The sequence below is a fragment of the Python bivittatus genome, unplaced genomic scaffold (assembly GCF_059951505.1).
Source record: "Python bivittatus isolate LINGU-HERP-01145 unplaced genomic scaffold, Pbiv_v1 ctg000610_np1212, whole genome shotgun sequence".
Lineage (NCBI taxonomy): Eukaryota > Metazoa > Chordata > Lepidosauria > Squamata > Pythonidae > Python > Python bivittatus.
Genome location: NW_028277088.1, coordinates 4442353 through 4464761, shown reverse-complemented (window position 1 = coordinate 4464761; position 22409 = coordinate 4442353). Strand labels below are relative to the sequence as shown.

At 38.4% G+C, this 22409-nt stretch overlaps 1 protein-coding gene across 2 annotated transcripts in view; it reads right to left on the bottom strand.

Moving 5' to 3' along the window:
- Positions 1–22409, bottom strand: part of CTDSPL (CTD small phosphatase like) — a 68581-nt gene that overhangs the window by 15979 nt on the left and 30193 nt on the right. For both annotated transcript variants that reach the window (XM_007437644.3, XM_007437643.3), the window contains exons 2-4: positions 7470–7624; positions 5207–5239; positions 1361–1462 (exon numbers count right to left, since the gene is read on the bottom strand). In XM_007437644.3, coding sequence (XP_007437706.1) covers positions 1361–1462; positions 5207–5239; positions 7470–7624 — 290 coding nt within the window. The remainder of the gene's footprint in view (positions 1–1360; positions 1463–5206; positions 5240–7469; positions 7625–22409) is intronic.

Below are 22409 nucleotides of genomic sequence, written 5' to 3'. Positions count from 1 at the left end.
TTGTGCTGGGCTCCTGAGGTGATGGAGAAGATGGTCATTCTTGGGAAGATTCACTATTGTCCCAAATCTTTTCCATTTCAAGACTACATCTCTAGTGAAGCCCTAGAGTTTAGAAATGGTTTTGTAACCTTTCCAGACTGAGAGACATAGTTATCCCTTTAATTGAACTGACTGAACTAGAGGTGCAATTACTTCTTCACACTGGAACACTGCAAGTTGGATGACTTTGTTTATGAAATAAATTTCTGGCGTTTGATCAATTTCATGTTCACTCAGATTCCAATTATTCCTGATTCCCTATTCTAATTCCAATTCAGAAAATAGAAAGGGAGGCATATTGTTTTTCACATAACTGCTTATAAGACATAATATACAACATGATATGATTCACATTTTGGCAAGTTATTATAATGTAATACAGGTAGTCCTTGTTTAACATTCACTGTTCAGTGACTGTTCAAAGTTACGAAGACGCTGAACAAGGGAGACTTATGACCAGTCCTCATAGTTGCAGCCATCGCAGTGCCCCTGCGGTCACGTGACTGCAATTCAGGTCCTTGGCAACTGGACTGCAGTTATAATGGCCGCAGCATCCTACAGTCATGTGATCATCATTTGCAACCTTCACTACCAGCTTCTGACAAGCAAAGTCAGTGGAGAAGCTGGCAGGAGGTTGCAAATGGTGATCGTGTGACTGTGGGACGCTGAAACCGTGTGGGATTTGCCTAATGACGGCAACTGGAACTGCCATAACTGCTGCAGTTTACGACTACATTGCTTAGTGACAGAGATCCCAGTTCCAATCACTGTTGGTAAGCAAGGACTACCTGTATTTCAATTAATTCCATATAATAAACATATTTTCTTACTTGTTTAAACTCTGTCTCAACTATAGGTCAGTCTGATACCTAAACTATATTAATCATGCTATTACAAAAAAATGCACTTAGGAAGAATATGTTTTCAATAAGGATTCTAAATGGTGGTAGTTAAATTATTTTAGGCAATAAGGAAATAAGTACATTTAAATATTTCATATATAGTAAATTATGAAAACACTACTCCCAAATTTTCCACATAACAAGTTATTACTGCTGCCCTCCTTGGAAATTCACACATGTACACGTATTGCCTGAATTCTTAATGAACATTTGGTTCATTTGATTAATGGAAAGCAATGTGTTTTGAGGCTCTCCTAAATATCATTCAATATTAATGATGAAGTGACCAAGAAGCATGGCGGCAAAGACATCATAGGATCTAAAAAGTACATCTAATAAGGAACAGATACAGAAAGTATGCCTGTCTTCACTCATGTATTTATCAGCAAGTTATAAGGAATATTGAACAGCATACCTACCTTAAAGGAACTATGTACTAGTGTTTCATCAAGATCAATGACCACACATTTCTTCCCGTAATCAGATATTGTCATTTCTGGCAAGAGGTATTTAGCTGGTGGCTAAACAGAGAAAAAAGGAGCACCCCCATGATGTTAGAAACATCCATGCTGAACTTGGTACAACAGTCATGATTGGTGAAGACTTATATAGATATAATTAAATTATTTATTGCTTGTTAGACAAATAACTGGAACCATTTTCTGTATGGACTATAATGGGTTTCTATGAAACTCTCCCAAATCAACATTTCCACCTACTATGAAAGATCCCTGGGATAAACAGCTGGGAGGTTCTGAAATGTGGTGAGATTAACCCCAACAGAACTCTACCATAGTCTCAAGAGGAAGCAATATTTTGAATCTAGCAGACTTGTACTCTAAATGCTTTAAAAAACTCCTAAGACTAAACTCCACAGTATGTCTTTTTCACAATTTGGCTGAATTGGCAATCCAATGGGCTCCTTTGAGGGAATATTATTAGTAATCTCACAAAATGGCTGCCATGTGGCAACAGTCCATCACAAAACATTAGTTTTACGGACAGCGAGCCAATCGGGTTTAGAGACAAGCAGCTTGGCTGATCAACTGAGTACAAGGCAAAAGGGAGGTCTGAATCCAGACAGTCATCACAAAATTTCCCCACGTAATATCCAGTTAACAGAATAGTATCATGGATTTTGTGTATTAGTTATTTGTTTCACCTTTGCTGATGTTTCTTATTCTTGTTGATATGACTAATCAATAAAGTTGAAAGAAAGTTAACAGAATACAGACTGATGAACATCAGAAAAACCCAGAAATGTAGCAGCCACCTACACATGTTCCCCTCAGCATTCGTCCAAGAAAACAAAGGAGAGAACAAAACGCACTGCACATAAAATCAAAACAACCAAAGCACAGACACATTTTATTTTAGTAACTTCTGCCCTGGCCCGCCTCTCTAGCTTACCCCTAATTTAAGACTGGACTGAGAATATCCACAATTCTTGTTTTTAAAGAATGCCTCCAGGCCCGTATGAAGCAATCTTGGTAATCCAGATGGTTCTGGATACTGATCCCACCAGATTCCCAGAGAGAAAGAAAATATCTAAAAGGGCGGACCAGAAAGCCTTATAAACCTCAAGAGAGGTGTTCGGAAACACACTATGCCCGCGCATTTGGCACTCAGGATAATTGGAGTCATATAGGCTGGGAATATTAGCCACAAACCTATAGTGAGGCAGGGGGAAAAACAAACAAGAAAGCTCCTTTATGGAAACTCTAAGTGTCATCTGAGTTTTGAGCATTACCCTTTGCAGTTGGCAATGGGGCACCTGTGGGGACTATAACGTACATGATCTCACCAAATTAAATTGAGCTTTCATTTTTTAAACAAATGGCAAGATATGACTTTGACAAGGGCACCAATATCATCAGATTGGGGCTATTTTATTTTATTTTTTCCATCCAGACCAGAGACTAGTTGCAGCACTATGGGGTCCATCGGTGGTCCTGGGCAATAGACTGGCAATCATTGGCACTGTAGTCTTCCCTGAGTATTATTTTTATGCCTGTGCTTCATTCCCACCAGCCTCTAAACATTGTTGGATGAAAGCAGCCTTCTTTGTTCTGTGAAAGCCCTTTAACTTTTGCAGAGGGTGTACAAAAACAGGAACCACTAACACATAAATGAGGAGATCTACTGGATGACTTCCCTAACCTTCACTTGGCAAATGCTTTTTCATGATTTTGCAAGGGGTGGCTTGGTTGTTAATTAGAGGTTTTGCCCTCTCTTCCCTGGAGTGACAAGTTCTGTGCTGGAAATAAAATCCCATGAAAATGTAAATTGGCTGCCTCAGACATCTTTTTCTCATGCAACTGAAATTATATGCAGGCTACAAGGCACTGAGAGCTGGTACGATGTATTGATTAAAAGGCTGGACTGATCCTGGTATGATCCAGGTTCTAATCCACCCTAACGCTGGAGACTCCTGCGTGATTCTGGGCCGCCCACTCTCTCTCAGTCCAACCTACTTTGCAGGGTTGTGGTGGTGGAGAAAAATGAGAGGAGGGAGCATTTTGTATGCTACCGTGAGCTCCTGAATGAAAGGAGGGATACAAATCTGATAAATAAATAAATACTTCCCCCAATAAACATAGATACGGACTGCATGCCTCCCTTATTACAACTATGTATTTTGTTTAAGCCCCTATTTCTGTCTGTGAGCATTCAAGACTTGGATGATATAATGAACTGTGGAATGTCTTCCATCTCTGCAAACAGTGCATGAGAAAGCTATATCAAATTCTTTGCAAGGGGTGCCAAGAATTTATGATGTGTTTGTGTGTGTATAAAAAATTAAATTTATATATGTGACTCCGGGCAGTTTATAATTGTTAAGACATTTAAAAACAAAGAACAATTAAAAAAACCCCACAAAAACAGCCCAAAAGAACAACAATGGCAAAGAAAATAAACCCAGTGGGGAACAGAAAGGAGGAAAGGGGCAGCAATTGTCCTCTCCATATATTATACTATAAGGCTTTCATAGCCAATTGCCTTCCAGTCTGCATTTTCTTTTTAAATAAATGCCTTGTTATTCTGAAGTCGCTGCAACAGATCATAACAACAACAGATCGTAATAACAATCTGCTGAATAAGGAGAGTTACTTTGCACAACACTATAATCTGCAGTTGGCGAGCTCTATTTCAAGTTTAAATCTCAGAGTATAAGCGGGTGAAAATCAGAGCAATTTGGTGGTTAAGTGCTGGACTAGGAGAAAGACCCAGATTCTACTTCTGGCCTTAGACATGGAAGCCTACTGGGTGACATTAGGCCAGCCCCTCTGTCTCAGCCTAGACTGGGAAGTTGAAAAAAAAATCTACCAATCCACACCAGACCAGCATGGTAGCTCACTGTTCATAAGCTTCAGTGAAGAGGCTTTCATCCTGCAGTCAACGGATTTGTGCTGACAACAACAAGAAAAAACATGGGAAAATAAGAATCTCTTCTATGTGCTACAGCAACAAGACCTCCTGTACTGATAAAGACAGCTCTGCCATCACCAGCCAACTTCAGAAATGCAGGAGAGCAAGGACACAGCCCAAAACACACAGCTGGAGGCTAAGGAGAGCCAACCTGCAGTGGTTTCAAACCTGTGTTTGTGAGACATGAGACATGTTTAATCACACTGGGGGAGGGAGAGTTGAGGAACTGTGCAGAAAGTCGTGTTAACCGACCTCACTTTGAATGGGGCTAAAGTAACTATTTCCAGTTAAGTGTGTCATGCAAACTGCTACTGGGGTATCAGCCATTCTTCCAAGATCAAGCTAATATCCACCAATAAAGTCCCTCTAGGAATCTTATCTTCATTACCATTCCAATTTCCACCCCTTGTGCCCAGAGAGGACTGAAAATGGCAGCAATGAGTGGGAATGAATAGCAACTTTAAAAAAAATGCTCCAATGAATAAAAGGAAAAAAGAAAGGAAGTGAGGCAGGAAGCTGCAGCCTCCCCTGTGGGTGTTGAGCAGATAATAAAAATGGTTGGTGCACAAAAGACCCACCCATGTACTGCCAGGCCATGAAGGTGAGTCAACAAACTGGAATAGGGGAATTCATGCTTCCTGTGAGTTGCAGTTAGTAAGATATGGTTTTGTGAGTTCTCCAGCTATGGTTCCATATTCCTTAGAGTTGTAGGATCTTGTCAGTGCACACACACACACAGAGATGCATACAAAAACATCAGTGTAAGCGATCAGTCTGAACCCAAATCAAGAACATTCAAAAAATATACTGAACATAAAAAGAATAAAAATACATACACTTGGAATGGGAATGACCTGCATCTGGTCACCCTGGGGGGAAAATGGGGAAAAAAAATCATTATAAGAGGATAGTATTTCAAAACAGTAAAACATAAAAGAAACTGACACATCAGATTTAATAAATAAAGCCATTCCAACTAAAACTCAAAAAGGAATTTAAGAAATCGGTTAAATTATAAGAGAGGACAATACTGAGTCAACGTAAATCATCAAGGAAGTGCGAAGTAATTGTTACTAGAAATATCAATATTCTCAACAGATGTTGCAAAAAGGGTGCCTGGCTTTTTTACAGCCTTAGTGTAGTGACATTCCCCTGCTGAACACGTCCTGGTGTCCCAGGAGCATTTGACTGGAGCAACCTGGGAAAGACGTAGCAGAGGTGGGAAGCAGTATTCATGCAGGATACTCCTGATCACACAATTTTGGTTTGCTGCTTATACAACGTGACGTTAGAACCAGACCGGACATTCATCTATAAACTGGGATTGTAATTAGCAATGAGATTATACCCTTCCTTAGGCTCAGTAACTATGTGTAAATAGGACTGGATCCAGATATAGTCATACTTAAGAGCACATCCACTGCAGCCAATCAACATATCTCAAATCAACTGATTTTAATCGTATAATTTAATATTATTGAATTCAGGAAGAATCAATTATATATTTCAAAGTGAAGTGATGACCGCTTATTCTAACAGTCAGATATAGAGTAGGATAAAAATATATTGTTTACCTCATAGTAGTTTAAAACCAAAAATACAATAAAATCAATTCCAACTTAAAATTAATGAAACAACCAATCTCAATAGAATAATAAAATAATAGTAATGATAGCCATGGTGCCGACCTTAATATATATGGCAGCAAGTTATACTGTAACTCAAAAGTCCTTCAGAGACGTTCCCTTTTAGCTACCTTCTGGAAGGAGGCTAGCGGAGGTACCAACTGGGCTTCTGGGGAGGGGGACACTTTCACAAGATGAGGATCGTGACAGAGAAATATTATCTCTAGGTCACTGCTCCTCTTATATGGGGAACTCTAAGCATCTACATCTGGGATGAGCATGAAATATGGGCCAGTTCTACTTGGAGAAAGTGGTCTGGAAGATACCTGGAAGCCAAGCTATATTGGGCTTTATAGGTTAAACTCAGCGTTTTAAATTATTCATGAAAATCTACTGGAAGCCAATGCAGCACCCACAATACAAGTGTAATAAAGCTATAACAGCTCTTATCCATTGGCACATGGGTGGCTACATTTTGCACCCACTGCCATTTCTAAATAGTTTTCACGAGCAGCCCCGAATAAAGTGCACTACAGTAGACTAACCCAGTGGCGATGAGGGAATGAGTTATTGCTAGCAGGACCACCAGCTGCAGAAAGGATCGCAACTGGACTACACAGAAAGCCAATGGTTTCTAGAAAAACAGCAGCTCCCTCTAGTTCAACTTCAGCCTCTTCCATTGCATCGAGCCCTCCAACACTGGGTTAAAACTTCCATGACATTATTCATCCTCCTTGTGATGATGAACAGCTGGGTATCATCAGCATACTGATATCTGACCCCAAACCAACAGAAGACTTCTCTCAGAGATTTCATATAGGTATTAAAAAGTAGGAGTGACTGAACTAATGTGGACCACACAAAGGAGCATCCATTGGGCAGATCCTCCCCCGCCCACCGGGTACTGTCCATTTAGGAAGTAGTGGAACCATTGTAAAAATATATCTCCAGACTTCACAAGCAGTCCAAAAAGACACCATGATGGTTTCAAACACCAATGAGAGATGAAGTAGCACCATGAAGAGCTTACTACTTCATTCAGATCCTGACAAAGGTCATCCAACAGAGTGACCAGTGCCATTTTCATTCCATGCCAAGCTTGAAACCCAAGGGAAAAGAGTCTTCTGCTTCCTCTAGGGAACTCTGTCACTGAAGTCCCACCAACTTCTCAACAACCTTCCTGAAAAAGAGAAGGTTGGGAACAGGGTGCTATCCTACATAGCTGGATCCAGCCTTTTCAGAAAGGGATTCACCACCAACTCTTTAGAAGAGGCTTTGACCATTTTTCAGATCCAGCTACTCAATGCCACCAAGAGAAAAAGAATTATTCTTGTTCTCATTATCATATCTCAATGATTCTCAATGGGGACTGAAAATTTGTTGTACACTACCTCATCTAATGACCTAGGTGGCAATTTATAATTGTGGATTTACTCATATAAAGTTCAACCACCCTATAAAAGAAAACATTTACCTTTTGAAGTCCGCCATTCTCTTCCACCAATGGAGGAAGGACACTGGTGCTGTTGGGAGATGGTGACTCAACATTGTAGTCACGAAAGCAGCAGAATAAAGTGCTAAAGATGCTTCTACTCCTCTGCTTTTTCAAACTGAGATTACATTGGGACACTGTAAAGAAATACAATATTGCATTGTAAATGGTTTCTGGACTTTTGAAGAATGCCTGTTGTTACACATAGCGCTTAGATAGTTAACTGTAATGTTATAGCATTGACTGAAAAAAACCCACATTATTTCTGGTAAATCACTACTGGTAGTCCCCAGCTTGAGTTCCGTTCCCAAGGTCTGTCCTTAAGTCTAATTTGCATGTAAGCTGAAACATACTGTATAAGTAGTATTGTGTAACAAACTCACACTGTTGTGTATTTAACTCAAATTTTGCTACAATAGGCTCCGTTCTTAATTATGGGTCATTTGTAAACTGGGAATTTGTTAAGCCATGCTGTTCTTATTGCAGCAAACACCTGTACACATCACATTCATATTTTACATTAAGGTACAAAGGAATTATCAGGCTATGTCAACAGGAATAAGAACCATCTGCTCCTATAGGGAACAATATAACAATATTTTATTTACACCCATTTGGACAAGACCTTTGAGAAAGCACTAGTACAAACATGAAAGGTACCCGTTAAAAAGAAAATAAAAACAAATTTGCCGACAAACACATTTCAAGATTTGTCAGAAACTTGGGATCAAGAGGTCTTTTCAGGACAATGAAAAGCAATATATTGCAGTAAATATCTAAATAATAGAATTAGTCCTATGATCCCAGAAGACAGCATTTTGACCTGAGTTTCTTCAAACATATGTATCCTCAGCCCCAGTTTCCTGTGGAAAATGATTTCTGTAACTGACCTTGAAAAGCATACATGAGGGATGCATTTCAACCCCCATTTGGAGTCCACATTTTGAATTCAACTACAGAGTTTGCAGCATTGCAACTGACTTCCCAATTCAGAGCATGTAAATAGGAATCCCACAGGTTCAGTCATTAGTTGCGCACCATTCTGCTGCCTGCCAGCATAGCAGTCATGACATCCAGTGGATCCAATGGTTTCTGTTTAATTTCCTACTGTGGCAAGGAAATGTATCTTTCCATAATAGGAATGCTCGTATGAACTGTACTACAACTCCTAAATCACTAATGTGAATTTTATACTATGCTAACTGCAATAGTTTCAATTTTTCTGCCTTAAAGAACCCCTACTTGTGTTAACTTCTAGGGAAGGTTTGACAGTAGACAAAGATTTTGGGACAGCTTTATGGCATGTTGATGACTTAATTTGGGCACTGGCTAGGTTTATGCAATCCACAGTGACTTCTGAGGAGTGGGTGGAAGGGGAAAAGAAAACCCAAGCCCTACTTCACGAAATGATGAGGCCACTCACTGAGTGGGCCCCACGTGCCAACCCTCAGTTAAAAACCTACAAAACCTTGCAACAAATGATGATTCCAAGCCAACTGCCTGTGGTGCTACCAATAAGAAGGCCTTGTGCAGCTATTTTGCCTTTTCCTCCTTATTGGATTTTTTCCCCTTGGAAGATGCTGTGAGAAAACACCGGAAATGTGTAAACAGAACACCTGTAAAATCACATAAATAAAGCAGGGAGCTTGCATAATAAAAACCTTAACTGGATGCAATCACAAACAGACCAGCTGCATCCAGGACTTAACCACCACCCTCCCGCCCTCAAAATTTCAGCTTGGTACTCAAGAGTCACTTGCACATACATAGTCACGTTGAACCTTATGGTGGGCCCAAATACAGTTGTACTTCCTTATATTCTATGAATGTGGTATCAAATACATCATGGGGAGGAGGCTTCCTGCTGTCACTTGTGAGAATTTAAGCTTTACTTCTCATTCTTGAATTGGACCACTAATAGGAACTACCGGAAGAGCAAAACAAAACCCCCACCCGCACCAGCATGGGCAAGGCAGGCCACAGCATATAAATAGAGAGCAAACCCTATCCCGTTTTAGCACTGAAGATGTTACCCAGCCGGGTAATGAAACGTTTGCAAGAAAAGACCCAAGCTCAGAGAACCCCAAGGGCTCCACAGAGCTGTTATACAGTTGTTTCACAGAGCTACAAAACAGCTAAGCCTCAACCTGCATTGCACTATAAACTCAGGATTGTGTCAGCCAGATCTAGGTTTTTGAGTCTGGCTAAGCAACAGGGCTCCTGAAAAACACTGAGTGTTTAAAGTATTTAAAGTATTTTTAAGATTCAATTCTGAACATCATTGTCTTGCATAAAAATTTTTTTTTTCCTCTCCACCACTTCTCAACTCAAACATCTTAAATCTTTTGGTTTCTTCAGAAGTTTTCAACTGTAAACTTCCACTACGAGGCTGCAAAAAAAAAAAAAAGTTCCAACATGTTTCAATTCAAAGTGATGAGCAAATAAGTGACAGAAGAGGATTCATAATCAAAAGATTTGGAGACAAATTTAAGTGCCCCTTGTTCGCCTTTTTCTTTTACACAAAGCCCACCTGACGTCTCTTATAATAATAAGCTAAGGCATTAACTACAAATATTTCAAAGTTAAGACTTGCAAAGGAAGTTGAAGTTATATAGTTTGTTCTGACTCAAAAGAACCTCATGCTGTATTCCAAGAAAAGAACAGATTTCACTGGAGCACAAGCTATTGAATTGTGCTTGTAAAACAAGAAATGTTTTTCTTTGCTTCATTGGAACAGGATGAGAGTAATGCAGGCATTTGCGAGTCTGGGACTGAAATAAGTAATGCCTAAGAAAAACGGAAGCAATCCTGTGAACATGGAATATTAAATCCCACGTCAGGACTTTTGTTATCATTGAACAGAAGCATTAAGTATGTTTTCACTAGTTAAAGATTTAAGATTCTCTCAGAATGTCAGCAATGGGTTTGTCTTTTGCTTAAAAACAGTTGTGATTAAAATCACAATTTTAAGAGGTGATTGTGAAAATGATCTACATCCTTCTAGCAAGGATGGATATTTGAACGTTGATTTCGAGGGTTCTAGGTAGGAAGATTATAGAATTTTAGTAGGCAGTATATAGATGTTGCAATATACCACATCTAAGTAACACTTTTAAGCAAACATATTTAACCTGGTTTAATAAGTTACAGATATCTTCTGCATTTTATTAAAAAAAAAGACAAGGACAGCTAATCTATTTTTAAAAGCAACATATGAGGCATCTAAACACTTAAGGGTCTGCAATCTAGAGGTTTACAAGGCCAAAGGCAAATCCTGCTTTCAAAAATGAGCCAATAACTAACCTTAGTTTCATCTCTACGAAGAGGTCTATGGACAACAAAATTTTATTTATTATTAAATTTACATGCCACAAAAATTTGCCATACTTAAAACACTTTAAGTTACCCATAAAAGATTTTTTAAATAATATTTTTATTCAAGTTTTACATAGATAAAAGCTAATACAGAACTAAAAAAGATATACAAACAAAAGAGAAAAAGAAAAAAAGGAAAGACATATAAAAAGTGACTCCCCCTCCCTCCAACAAGTGTAAACATTTGTAGTAACTTAACAACTTCTCTAGTATTACCAAAAAAAAAAAACCCTCTCTTCTTCCCATTTCTCATCACTTAACTATAGCCAAATTATAAGAAATTCATCAATCAATCTTACTCAGCAAAAGCATTAAGAGTACCAGTAATAATAACCTATATATTTTAGCTTTAGACAAATCCATTATGCATTTTGACCTATAACTTTCTCTAATAAGTAAAACATGAAGAATTTATCCCCGTAGACATAAAAAATACCCATGCCAAAAAAACAAAAACAAACAAACAAACAAAAACAAAATGGTAAATCCTCATCTTACAATCCTGGTTAAAAAAAAAAAGTTTCCAATAAAAACAACCCAAAATTACAACTTTAACCCTGATCAAATAAGTCCACTTTGAACTTTTTCTTCTGTTTGTCTGATCTTCTGTTGCTTCTTCAAATAAAGTCCCACATGATTATTTCCTACCATTTTCTCCCTGCCTAATTTTCAGGAACTTAAGGAATTTAATACTTCCCTTCTGTGGATCCAAAATAAGATAACTCTCAGAGTCACTCTTCTGATTTATAATCTGAATGTCCCCTTTAATTGTTAAAACATCAACCAGCATAATTTGTAGGTCCAATACAGCTTCTTTCTCCATGTCACTCTTATAGTCAAACAATTTTAAATCACTTTTCAAATCCACTTTTTCTTTTTTCATATCTTCCATATCTCTTTTATAGTCTGGCACGTCTTTAAAGTCCATTTAAGATCCCCATTCAAATAATCCTCAGCCTCTTTTTTATCCAATAAAATCTTTTCTTCTTCTTTAACCTCTGTTAGCTCCACTTTGAAAGTATCAGAAAGCTTTAAAAATAGGTCCTGAACACATTGTTCCCAAGCTGACTTAAATTCTTCTATAGTAAAATAATATTCCTCCATTATGTTAGCATCTTCTCCTTTAATTACTCTCTGGTTCCCTCTAGTCAACCTTCAAAGCCCAGTCTTATCTTTTGTTTCTTTTCAGAGTCAAAACTTTCCCACAATGAGATTTCTTACCGTTAATTCCAAAAGCATCATCTATATTTTTATAAAATTTAAAACTGTACATAAAAACTATTCTTTGAGATCTGTCTGGCCCCTTAACTGTCCACAGTCAACATTCTAAACTCCCTTTTGCTGTTTCAAAAATTAACTTTTTTCTTTTCAATCGTTAAACTTACTTGAATCTTCTTTCTTCAAGGATAGAAGGAAATTCTCCCTGTGTGCACCAATTTGCCTTTCAGAAGGTTTTTAATTTCCAAATAAATTGGTAATAAGTTGTTTCCTTTGTCAATTAAGAGGAAGTATAAGCAAATCTAGTGTCCTTTTGAAGGCTTGGAGCCAAGGCTTGGGCTCGATGTTTCCTGCAACTCCCAGAGCACTCAACCTGCTGGAGATTGCTCATTTGTGATCTCTTCACAGGGAGCACAGGGAGCCTCTGTAAGGAGTACTCGTGGGTGATCCAGTCATCTCCTTTGTTAGAAGATGGTTCCGAAGAGCCGGATCCATCACCAGCTCCTCTTATTCGCTGTGGCCATCAGCTCCACAAAAAACAGAGTTGTCTTCAATCCACCATTACTCCCCCGGAAGTCCCTCCCCATAATAGAGAATTAATGAAGATGTAAAGTAACATGCTATCTGAAAGATGATGGTGGTGGAGAAAAATTCTTGTTTTGTTCTTGGCCTCCTATTGAAAGCAGCATATTGATACTCTGCTAGACATCTGCTTAAGTTTCTATTTGCTTCTGGCTTTGGTGTATGCAGAGGCTTATTTTTCTAACTGGTAAAGAGAGCATACAGTAGCGTGCAGAAATCCTACTTTCAGTCCTTATGCCACAAGGCTAGGATCTCTGGTACCTGAGAGCAGGAAGTAAGAATCCTCAACATAAAAGGGTGGGGGGTGGAGTGGGGCGGCTGGGAAGCAGCAACAGACATTCAGCAGCATTTGCATGCCTGCTATCATAAACTTTATTCAAATCTTTTAATAAGCCAAGCAATCAAAAAAGGAATCAGCCAACTCAGCAGAATGAAGAAGGAATCCCCCACTTTATTCTATGGGGAAAAAAAACAACAATGTTTCAGGAACTAACAATACTGTATTAGAACTTTTGGCTGATGCATTAAATGGTTTAAATGGAATATTAATTAAACAAGTGTCAGCCTCTTTTTTCCTCTAGACACATTTTGCAGTCAGTGCCTGAGAGGCTCACACTACTCCCAGACATTTTATAAGAGGCACTTTGGAGTTGAAACTCTATGTTAATGCATAAAGCTTCAGCCACATCTCTCCACGTGCACTACTGCTGTTCTTTCCAATCAGACAAGGCTGTCCAAGGCTTTATTCCTGGCATATTTTGAATGATGATGCTTTATTAAAGAGCATATCTTGGACAGACCAAGAAGAAGTACTCTAATCCTGTTGAGGGAAGCTGTGTTTTTCTGTGCTATGTGGTATAAAGCCTTGGTCCCACTATTTTTGGTTAACTATCTGCTTCCGGATACAATTCAAGATGCTGGTTCTGGGTTTTAAAGCCATAAATTACTTTGATCCAAGCAAAAAGCACTTACATCCATACAGATCTGTGGCCTGGAAGGTAGACTTCCTCAGGGGTCATCCCTTACAAAAATATTCTCCATAAAGCAGGTCTTCCTGATGACCATTGCATATTGCAGCATTTGTTACTCTGAAGCTGGTCTAACACTAATTTGATTTAGCTTTCAGGCAAGGCTTGAAACCCTTCCTTTTTCCTATTGTTTTTGCAAGATTGACCTAGATACTTTTCACTCTTCTTTGGTTTAGACCAGATGGTTGAAAAACATACATTCTATTATTGTTGCCTTTTTGAGTAGAGAAGCAGAATAAAAACATTTAAATTACTCAAATGTATTGTGTCATAAAATGACGGGTGAGGCTTTACAGAATAAAATAAAAGCCAATGCAGAGTTTCTGTTGCAGGGGGATGCAGGATGGTAAGGCACTCCTGGAAGCCGACAAGGAAAATACGGTGTGATAAATCAGAGGTGACCAACACATAGTCCCAGGGGTACAACTGGGGCTCGACCTAATTTCATGTAGTGCTCAGATTAATTTCACAAGTGCTCCAAGAGTAAGTAGTTCAGACCTCTAATAAGGACAATCATTCTTTGCCCTTGCAGTCTGCTGCACAGGAAAAAGAAAAGAATTACCCAGAAAGAAAGAAATGTGGGCATCAGAAAGAATGGATAGCCCTATCAACTTTCCAGCTTGGTCTCATCCAGTGTGTGCTTTACTGCCCACCTATCGCATCCTGAAAATACGGCTTTCACTAGAAAAAGTGTCGTCTATCAGTAAAATTAATTCTACAGCGAATTTCAAGCAACTTCAGTGAAATAAATTATGGCACCTCTAGAAGCTTGGTCAATTTTAGCCTTACTATATTGATAAGACAAGGCTTGTTGCAATCAGCCTAAATCAGATAGGATCTGATCTAGGGACTTTCTGATCCACACTGCATTTAGATACTACACTGACAGTGGTCTCATCAGTTACCTTGTTCCTCCAAAATGGAATCTCTTTTGGAATAGAAAGTTAGACTTGCTTTTATGGAGGTCTAAATCCTGGAGCAAGCCATAAATAGAAGTGACTGATGTGGGACAGACAGTTATTTCGCCAGATTCTCAAAAGGACATATTCAAAAAGTAAGTTCATAGAGTGACAATCACAAGGCTCAAAAAGGCTGCATTCAGCCTAACAGTAATCTTCCAAGGCTGAGAAACACAAGAGGACATCAGACAGGGCAGCCACAAATGCAATCTACTGATCAGACTTTTTCTACCCTGTAACTGAAAATGCTAAAAATACAAGATGAGAAATTACTGAAGCCAATCTTTGCATTCTGATATTTGGGGCTTAACAAGCAGAATCAATTCAACTTTTGTTTTAATTAAGCAGCAGGACATTTGTACAATGCAAAGATTTAGGCTTTGCAATTGCCACAGATTATATTAAGTATCTATATTCCTAAAAATATTTCTAAATATGTGGAATTATGTTAAAAGCTTTACAGAACATATTAATAAATGGATGAAAATTCCATTAAGTTGGTGGGTTAAAATTAATGTCATTAAAATGAATATTGCCCCACAATTAATTTATGCATTAAGAGGTATTTCAATGTTAATCCCAACTAAATATTTTTTTGGATAGGTAAGTTATTGAGGAAACTTTATATGGCAAAACAGGATTTCATTAGCTAAAGCAAGGTTATCTATTGAGGATGATGGTTTTAATTTACTAGATTTTAGCCAATATTATTGGGCTTACATTTTCTCAACTACATCTATGTGGAACGAATACCTAGTACGGGTAGTCCTTGTTTCCTGACTGCCTTGTTTACCAACTGTTGGGTGTTACAACAGTGTAAAAAAAAAAAAAAAGCTTTGAGACCAAACCTTGCATTTACAACCGTCATAGCATCCCACGGTCATGTGATCACCATTTGTGTGCTTCCCAACCAGCTTATGACAAGCAGAGTTAATGGAGAACATGGATGTAAAATTGCAAGTTGCAGTCACATGTTTCACTTAATGACCGAATGGAAAGAGATATTGTAAGTCTGTCATTGTCAGGCCCAGCCCAAGAACAACAATGAAACAGTCCAGTCTAGCACAGTTCCTTTATTTGCTTATACCTTATAGACAGAATCTTGCCAAACTAAATCTATACTACAGCAACTAGTGGATCTACCCTGTGAGATTCTAGGGAGTGGCTACCCTGAATCTCTTACTCTTCTCATGCTCCCCCTATGGTCTGTGTTGCCTCTTGCCTCCTCCCCACTCCTGGAATGCACCCCCTCTTCCCTGAGAGCCTTGATCTCCCACATCATTCTCTTCCTCGTAGATACATTCCATCACAGTCATGGTCACGTGACTTTCCGCTTAGTGACTGTGGTGCTTAGCAATGGAGTTGTTATTCCCAATTGTGGTCATTAAGTGAGGACTACCTATAGAACATTAACTGTTGTGGGCTCTGTTGGGAAGTTTTTCTGTATTTCCATTAAGGTTGTAGCAATTGCTAGGGTTGATATATAATAGAAAGGGTATTTCATTTTCTGGTTTACAAGCAGTCAGACATGTTTGGGCCTTGTTGGGTCGTAATGTGGGTGTTTATGCTGAGTCTCATGAATATTTTAACTTTGTGGAAAAACTCTACCTTAAAAATAGGGGGCAAAATGTTCTATTGGAAGCTGTGGATGGAATCTGGAATACATACTTTAAGTTAATTACTATGTAGTAACTATTTTAAAGATTTTTCTTGACTTCCAATGGAATTTTGTCTTCCTAATTCACAACAGTGGTGATATAATCGACTCAAGCATGTTTTAACATCTCAGTATGGACCAGATGCTTTGGCTGTGCCTCAGACACCTGAGATATTAATATATTTGATGACATCAACATTTGAAATTAAACACACATCCTTTTTGTATCAAAAACTACTTTTAAAATCAATATTAAGGACATTTATGGCTTATGAATTAAAGAATGAAACATAAGTGGTTGCAGGTCTTAAAAATGTTAAATCTGCTTCAGTGGATTTAAAACTGATTCATCAAAAGATCTTATTTTGAGTTTACTGGACACCCCAAAGAATGTAACAATAACAACAACGATCCCACTTCATGATTCCACTTTCAGTGATTTTGAAGAAAACAAATCGTGACTATCAAATAGCAAAAAATGCTAATAAAATCTCACATTTGCTTTATATAAATGATCTGAAGCTTTATGGAAAATCAGAAATCAAAATCCAGTCACTGACAAATACTGTAACAATTTTTAGCACAGATATAAGCAATGGAATTTGGCCTAGAGAAATGTGCTACAGTAGCAATAAATTGGGTTAAAATCACAAACAGTAATAGAATTGAAATGGTGAATGGCCAAACCATCAGGAGCCATCAGAATGAAGCCTACAAGTATCTGGGCATTTTATAGTTGGGTAACATCAAGTACGGACAAGTTAAAAATGTGATTAGTAAAGAATATATCCAAAGAGTGAGAAAACTGCTAAAGACAAAATTGAATGGTGGAAATTGAACCATCAAAGCTATCAATACCTGGACCACACCTGCTATATAATAAACTGCTGGAATTATTAACTTGGACCGAAAAACAAGAAAACTCATGGCTATTCACCGTGTGTTAAATTCCCGTAGCGATATTGATAGATTATACCTGCCCTGCAGAAATGGAGGCAGAGGCTTACTTCAAGTCAAACAAACTGTCGAAGAAAGAAAAGCATGCACTGGCTGATTATGTAAAAGATAGCCAAGAACAAGCACTGATGCAAGTTAAAAATTGGAACTTACTGAATGTACAGGAAACAAAACATGAATACTGAAATAATGTAATAAAAACACGAACAGAATGCTGGCAAGGAAAACCATTACATGGTCAATTTCTACAAAAGATTGAGGGGGAAGTAGATAAAGATAAAACCTGGCAATGGCTTACAACTGGAACATTAAAAAAAAAGAAACTGAAGGCTTGATTTTGGCTGCTCAAGAGCCAGCTATTCGAACTAATGCAATCAAGGCCAGAATTGAAAAATCATCAAATGATTCGAAGTGCAGATTGTGTGAAGAAGCAGAAGAAACAGTAGATCATATACTCAGCTCGTGTAAGAAGATTGCACAAACTGTCTATAAACAACGATGTAACAGTCGCCAAAACGATTCAGCGGAACATCTGTAAAAATTATCATGTGCCAGTAATAAAAAATTTGTGGGATCATATAGCTGAAAAAGGAATCCAAAATGAGGAGGTTAAAATATTGTGGGATTTCTGAATACAAACTGATAAAGTCTTGGTGCATAACACACCATATTTAACTGTGGTTGAAAAGAAGAAAGCATGGATAATTGATATGGCAATAACAGAGGATAGTAGAACAGAAGACGAAGTATTGGAGAAGATCACAAAGTATCAATATCTGAAAATTGAAGTTGAAAGATTATGGCATAAGCCGCCAATGGTGGTCCCAGTGGTTATCGGCACATTGGATGCCATACCAAAAAGCCTTGGGCGACACTTAGAAAATCTACACATTGACAATATTTCCATCTATCAGTTACAAAAGGCCACACCGCTTGGATCCGCACATATACTGTGCTCATACATTATGACATCCAGGGTTCTTGGGAAGAACTTGATCCGAATGAAGGCCCACACCAGCTAAAGAACTGGTAGCTGTGATTTCACATTGATGCACATATTATTCTGGTTGCTGTTGGTTGCACAGTCAGCCAGATGTTTAGACTGGATTTGGCATTTTTATCCACCTTTTGAGTTCTTCCCAAGGACCTGGAATAGGCAGATGTTGTTGTCTGATGGTGTTAACAGTATTATCGCAGGATATAAGCTGTTCCAAGTAAAGCTGCCTTTTACAATTGACTGAAGGTGATTTGGTCAATGCCAATGGTCTTCCAGTGGTGCTCCAGATGTTTTGGGATGGCATCCAAGGCACCTATTACTACTGGTATTATCTTTGCTTTATTTTGTCAGTGTCATTCTATTTCTATTTGCAGCTCTTTGTATTTTGTGATTTTCTCGAGTTCTTTCTATTTTGCTGTCTCCAGATACTGCAATGTCCACTATCCAGACTTTTTTGTCTTTCTTATCAACGATTGTTAAGTCTGGAGTGTTACATGGCAGGTGCTTGTCTGTTTGAATTCTAAAGTCCCAGAGCACTTTAGTTTCTTCATTTTCTATTACTTTGTCTGTTTTGTGGTCCCACCCGTTCTGGCTTGCAGGCAAATGGTATTCCTTGCAGATCTTCCAATGCACCATGGTTACTACTTTGTCATGCCGTTGTTTGACGTCAGTCTGTGCGATCTTCTTGCAGCAGCTACCTAGGTGGTCCACTGTTTCTTCAGCTTGTTTGCAGATGTGGCATTTGCTGTTGGTTGCTGTCTTCTCAATTCTGGCTTTGTATGCATTTGTTCTTCAGGCTTGGTCTCGTGCAGCCAGAATGAGCCCCTCTGTCTCTTCAACTTTCCTGCTCTAAGCCATCGCCAGGTCTTGTTCTTATCTGTTTTGCCTGCTAGTTTTTTTGTGTACTGGCCATGTAATACTTTGCCTTGCCATCTCTCTTTTCTATTCTTCATTTGGTCTTTCTTGTAGGCCAGTTTGGTCTCTTCATCATTCAGTAAGTCTTCATGGTGTACTAGCTACAGTGCATCTTCTTCACTGTCCTTCAGATATTCTTCCAATGCCCCTTTTTCTTCTTCAAGTGTCTGGTGTACTTGCGACATTCCATGCCCACCTATGCTCCTTGGTAAGTAGAGTCTGTCAACATTGCTACATGGATGAAAGACACAATGATTTATGCTGCTTTACATCCAGTGATTCTGTATTTGGAAGGATGGATGTCATATTTTTCTCTGCTGGAGATATAAATAATTTGAAGGGTCACTGACTCATGATTTGGTCCTGTGAATCACTGACATCTTTTTGGAATAACATATTTAATGTACATGTATATTTATGGGGGAGTTTTTGTGTTAAAGATGTTAATATGAAGTTAAATTATATCTCAAAACATTGGAATTTGGTTCTGATATGGTTATCAGGTCTGGGGTAAATTATTTTGAGAAATGGGAAAAGTAGTGATATTCCTGATATTAAGGACTGGATTTAAGAGATGTGTGACGTATCCATTTTTGAAAAGACAATTTTATCTACTGACTCATGTTTTTCTGTGGCACAAATTTTATAATATTTTGTGATGTTAGAGAATCATTAATTATGTATTCTTCCCCAAGGCAGATTTAGAAATTTGACATTTTGATTAATATGTGATCATATATAGTTTCTCACTGGGTTTTTTTTTTTTTTTTGGTAGTTTTTCATGTACAGGTAGTCCTCAGCTTATGTCCATTTGTTCAGCGACTGTTCAAAGCTACAGCAGCACTGAAAAAATGGACTTATGACTGGTCCTTGAAGTTCCGGCCACCACAGCACCCACACAATCACATGATCACAATCCAGGTGCTTGGCTCGTGATTAAGACACTGCAGGGAGCTGCAGTCACATAATCACTTGCGACCTTCCCTGCTGGCTTCCTACAAGCAAAGTCAACATGCCTGCATGCAGCCTCTGCCAGCCCTCCCCCAACTTGTGAGCACAGCCTCCCCTCGGCTCCTTGCCTGGGACTCTTGCCTCTTCCCACTTAGTGACCCGTGTGTCTTGGAGTTATGATGCAAGCGTCATTAATGTCACACTTTATGACTGCATTGCTTAGCGACAGCAATCCTGGTCCCAATTGCCCTTGTAATCTGAGGACTACCTGTATTACTTTCCTTTTTTGGTATTTTGTATTTTTTTCTATCTCCTTCTGTAAAACTTAATATTTAAATATTTACTTATATCAAAAATGCATTTCATCTGTTCAGTACTATAATCAGTCTACCAATGCATCTGATTAATACAAGCTAGTATTTACAGATGCTCAGGGTTTTTAAAAATCTTTTAAACTGTTATTCATTTTTGATATTTCTCAAAATATTTTTTGGAGTTGTAATAGAAACCTGATTGGAGAATATGAACAAGAGAAAAATATTGGACCTTCAAGGCACTGCAATACTCATTAACGGTGTAATTATTTCACTGTATTATAGAGTATAGGGAAGGAGATATCTGAAAGTCTTAATGCTAATTCAGAGCACAGGCTGTAATGGAAAATTGATGCTTTTGTGGTATCTGAACAGAAACAAACTTAAGTTTCTCCATTTGTTTTTAGTTCACTGTTCTGCTCTTACTTTGTCCTGGCAGGTTACCAAGAGCGTATCTGAAACACTGTGTGTAAACTGAATGCAGAACCAAAGGTATGCAAACTATTCTCACTGCATCACTTTTAATGTGTGAATATATACCAACCATGTTCTCCCACAAAGAATCACACGACAAATTCATTTTTTTTTACAAATGACCAGCCTACTGCATCTCATTCATGTTAAGTCTCGCTTCTATGCAAGTAGGTATCAAACCGAAATCTGAAAAAGTGTAGGCAATACAAGAGCACCTATAGGGCCCCCGAAATCACTCATTATACTAGCTCAGAATTGCCACGTTCAGCTTTACTTTAATGGTGACCAAACCAAAGGAAATGGTGTTTCCTTCAATTCACTTAGCAAAATAATCTTCTCTCTTAATATCCAATTTATATATGTAGGCCTAATATGATTCCATCTGCTCTCCGGTTTCTTCCTATTTCCCCCGTCAGTCCACAGATTATGTAATATATTTCCAAGGCTAAGTAAAGCAGACAAGCAGCAATAGAAAAGGCAACTGAATTCAATATATGTCTGTTTCCCATTAAGAAATACTGAGGCAAAGAATACTCCAAGTCTTACTTTCCTTGAGGGGAAAAAAAGTAATTGAAGACTCTTTGCTTAATCCAGAAAATATTTAACTCAGGGATGAGGAGAGTTCATAGTTTCAACAATCATAAAATTTGAGGTGTGAAAAACATTTGTCTAGGTAAAAGATGAAAATGGACTTCAAGACCCCTCATCTCTACACCGCTGCCCAGTGTAGTATACAAAACTGAACAAGATGGATCAGTGGTTTTATCCCAGGTTTAATGCTCCTAATAGCTCTACAGAAACTTTTCATATTTGAGTCTGTGTTCAATACTTCTAAAACTTTGGACTTCAGAGAGGCAGGGAGGAGAGCTGTTAAATATAATATATTCACGCAAGAAGAGCTGGATCATGAACGCTTATGAATTAAGCAAAATTGCTGTCCTAAACTGAATGCAATCTATCATACTATGAACCCATGCTAATATGACCACTGAGAGAGCCTAAATTTGAAAGCGTTGCAAAATAATGCACATTTCATCCGATTCTCCTCCACCTTAATTCTTAAACACTCTGGGTACGCTATGTTCTTTATTACTTACTAGCAAGTGTGTCATTCTGGAGATCTTTTCAGAGCAAGCATCCAAGGGGGACGTCACTAAATAAAGTTGATATCTACTGGCCACACCGTTTGGTTTCTTTTTTGTTGTTGTTAAACAGAGCAGGCTGAATTCTTTTCTTCAGCAGAAAAGGATGTTTGGATTCTGTGGCTGCATCTGCTGTTGAACTCTGTGCAGCCGGTCTCTTTTCCAGAAGAAAGCCTTGTTTGTTGGCCCCTCTCTCAGGGCGGGAAAGGAATGTAATGCATGCACAGACTCTGTAGTATTTCCTGTTACACTCCTGTTCCAAACCAATGTACTGGGAAAAAATCCAGGGAGTACAACCGAATCCTTGATCTAAAATGAAGGAATCGAGCTCAACATTTTATCCTGAATATATG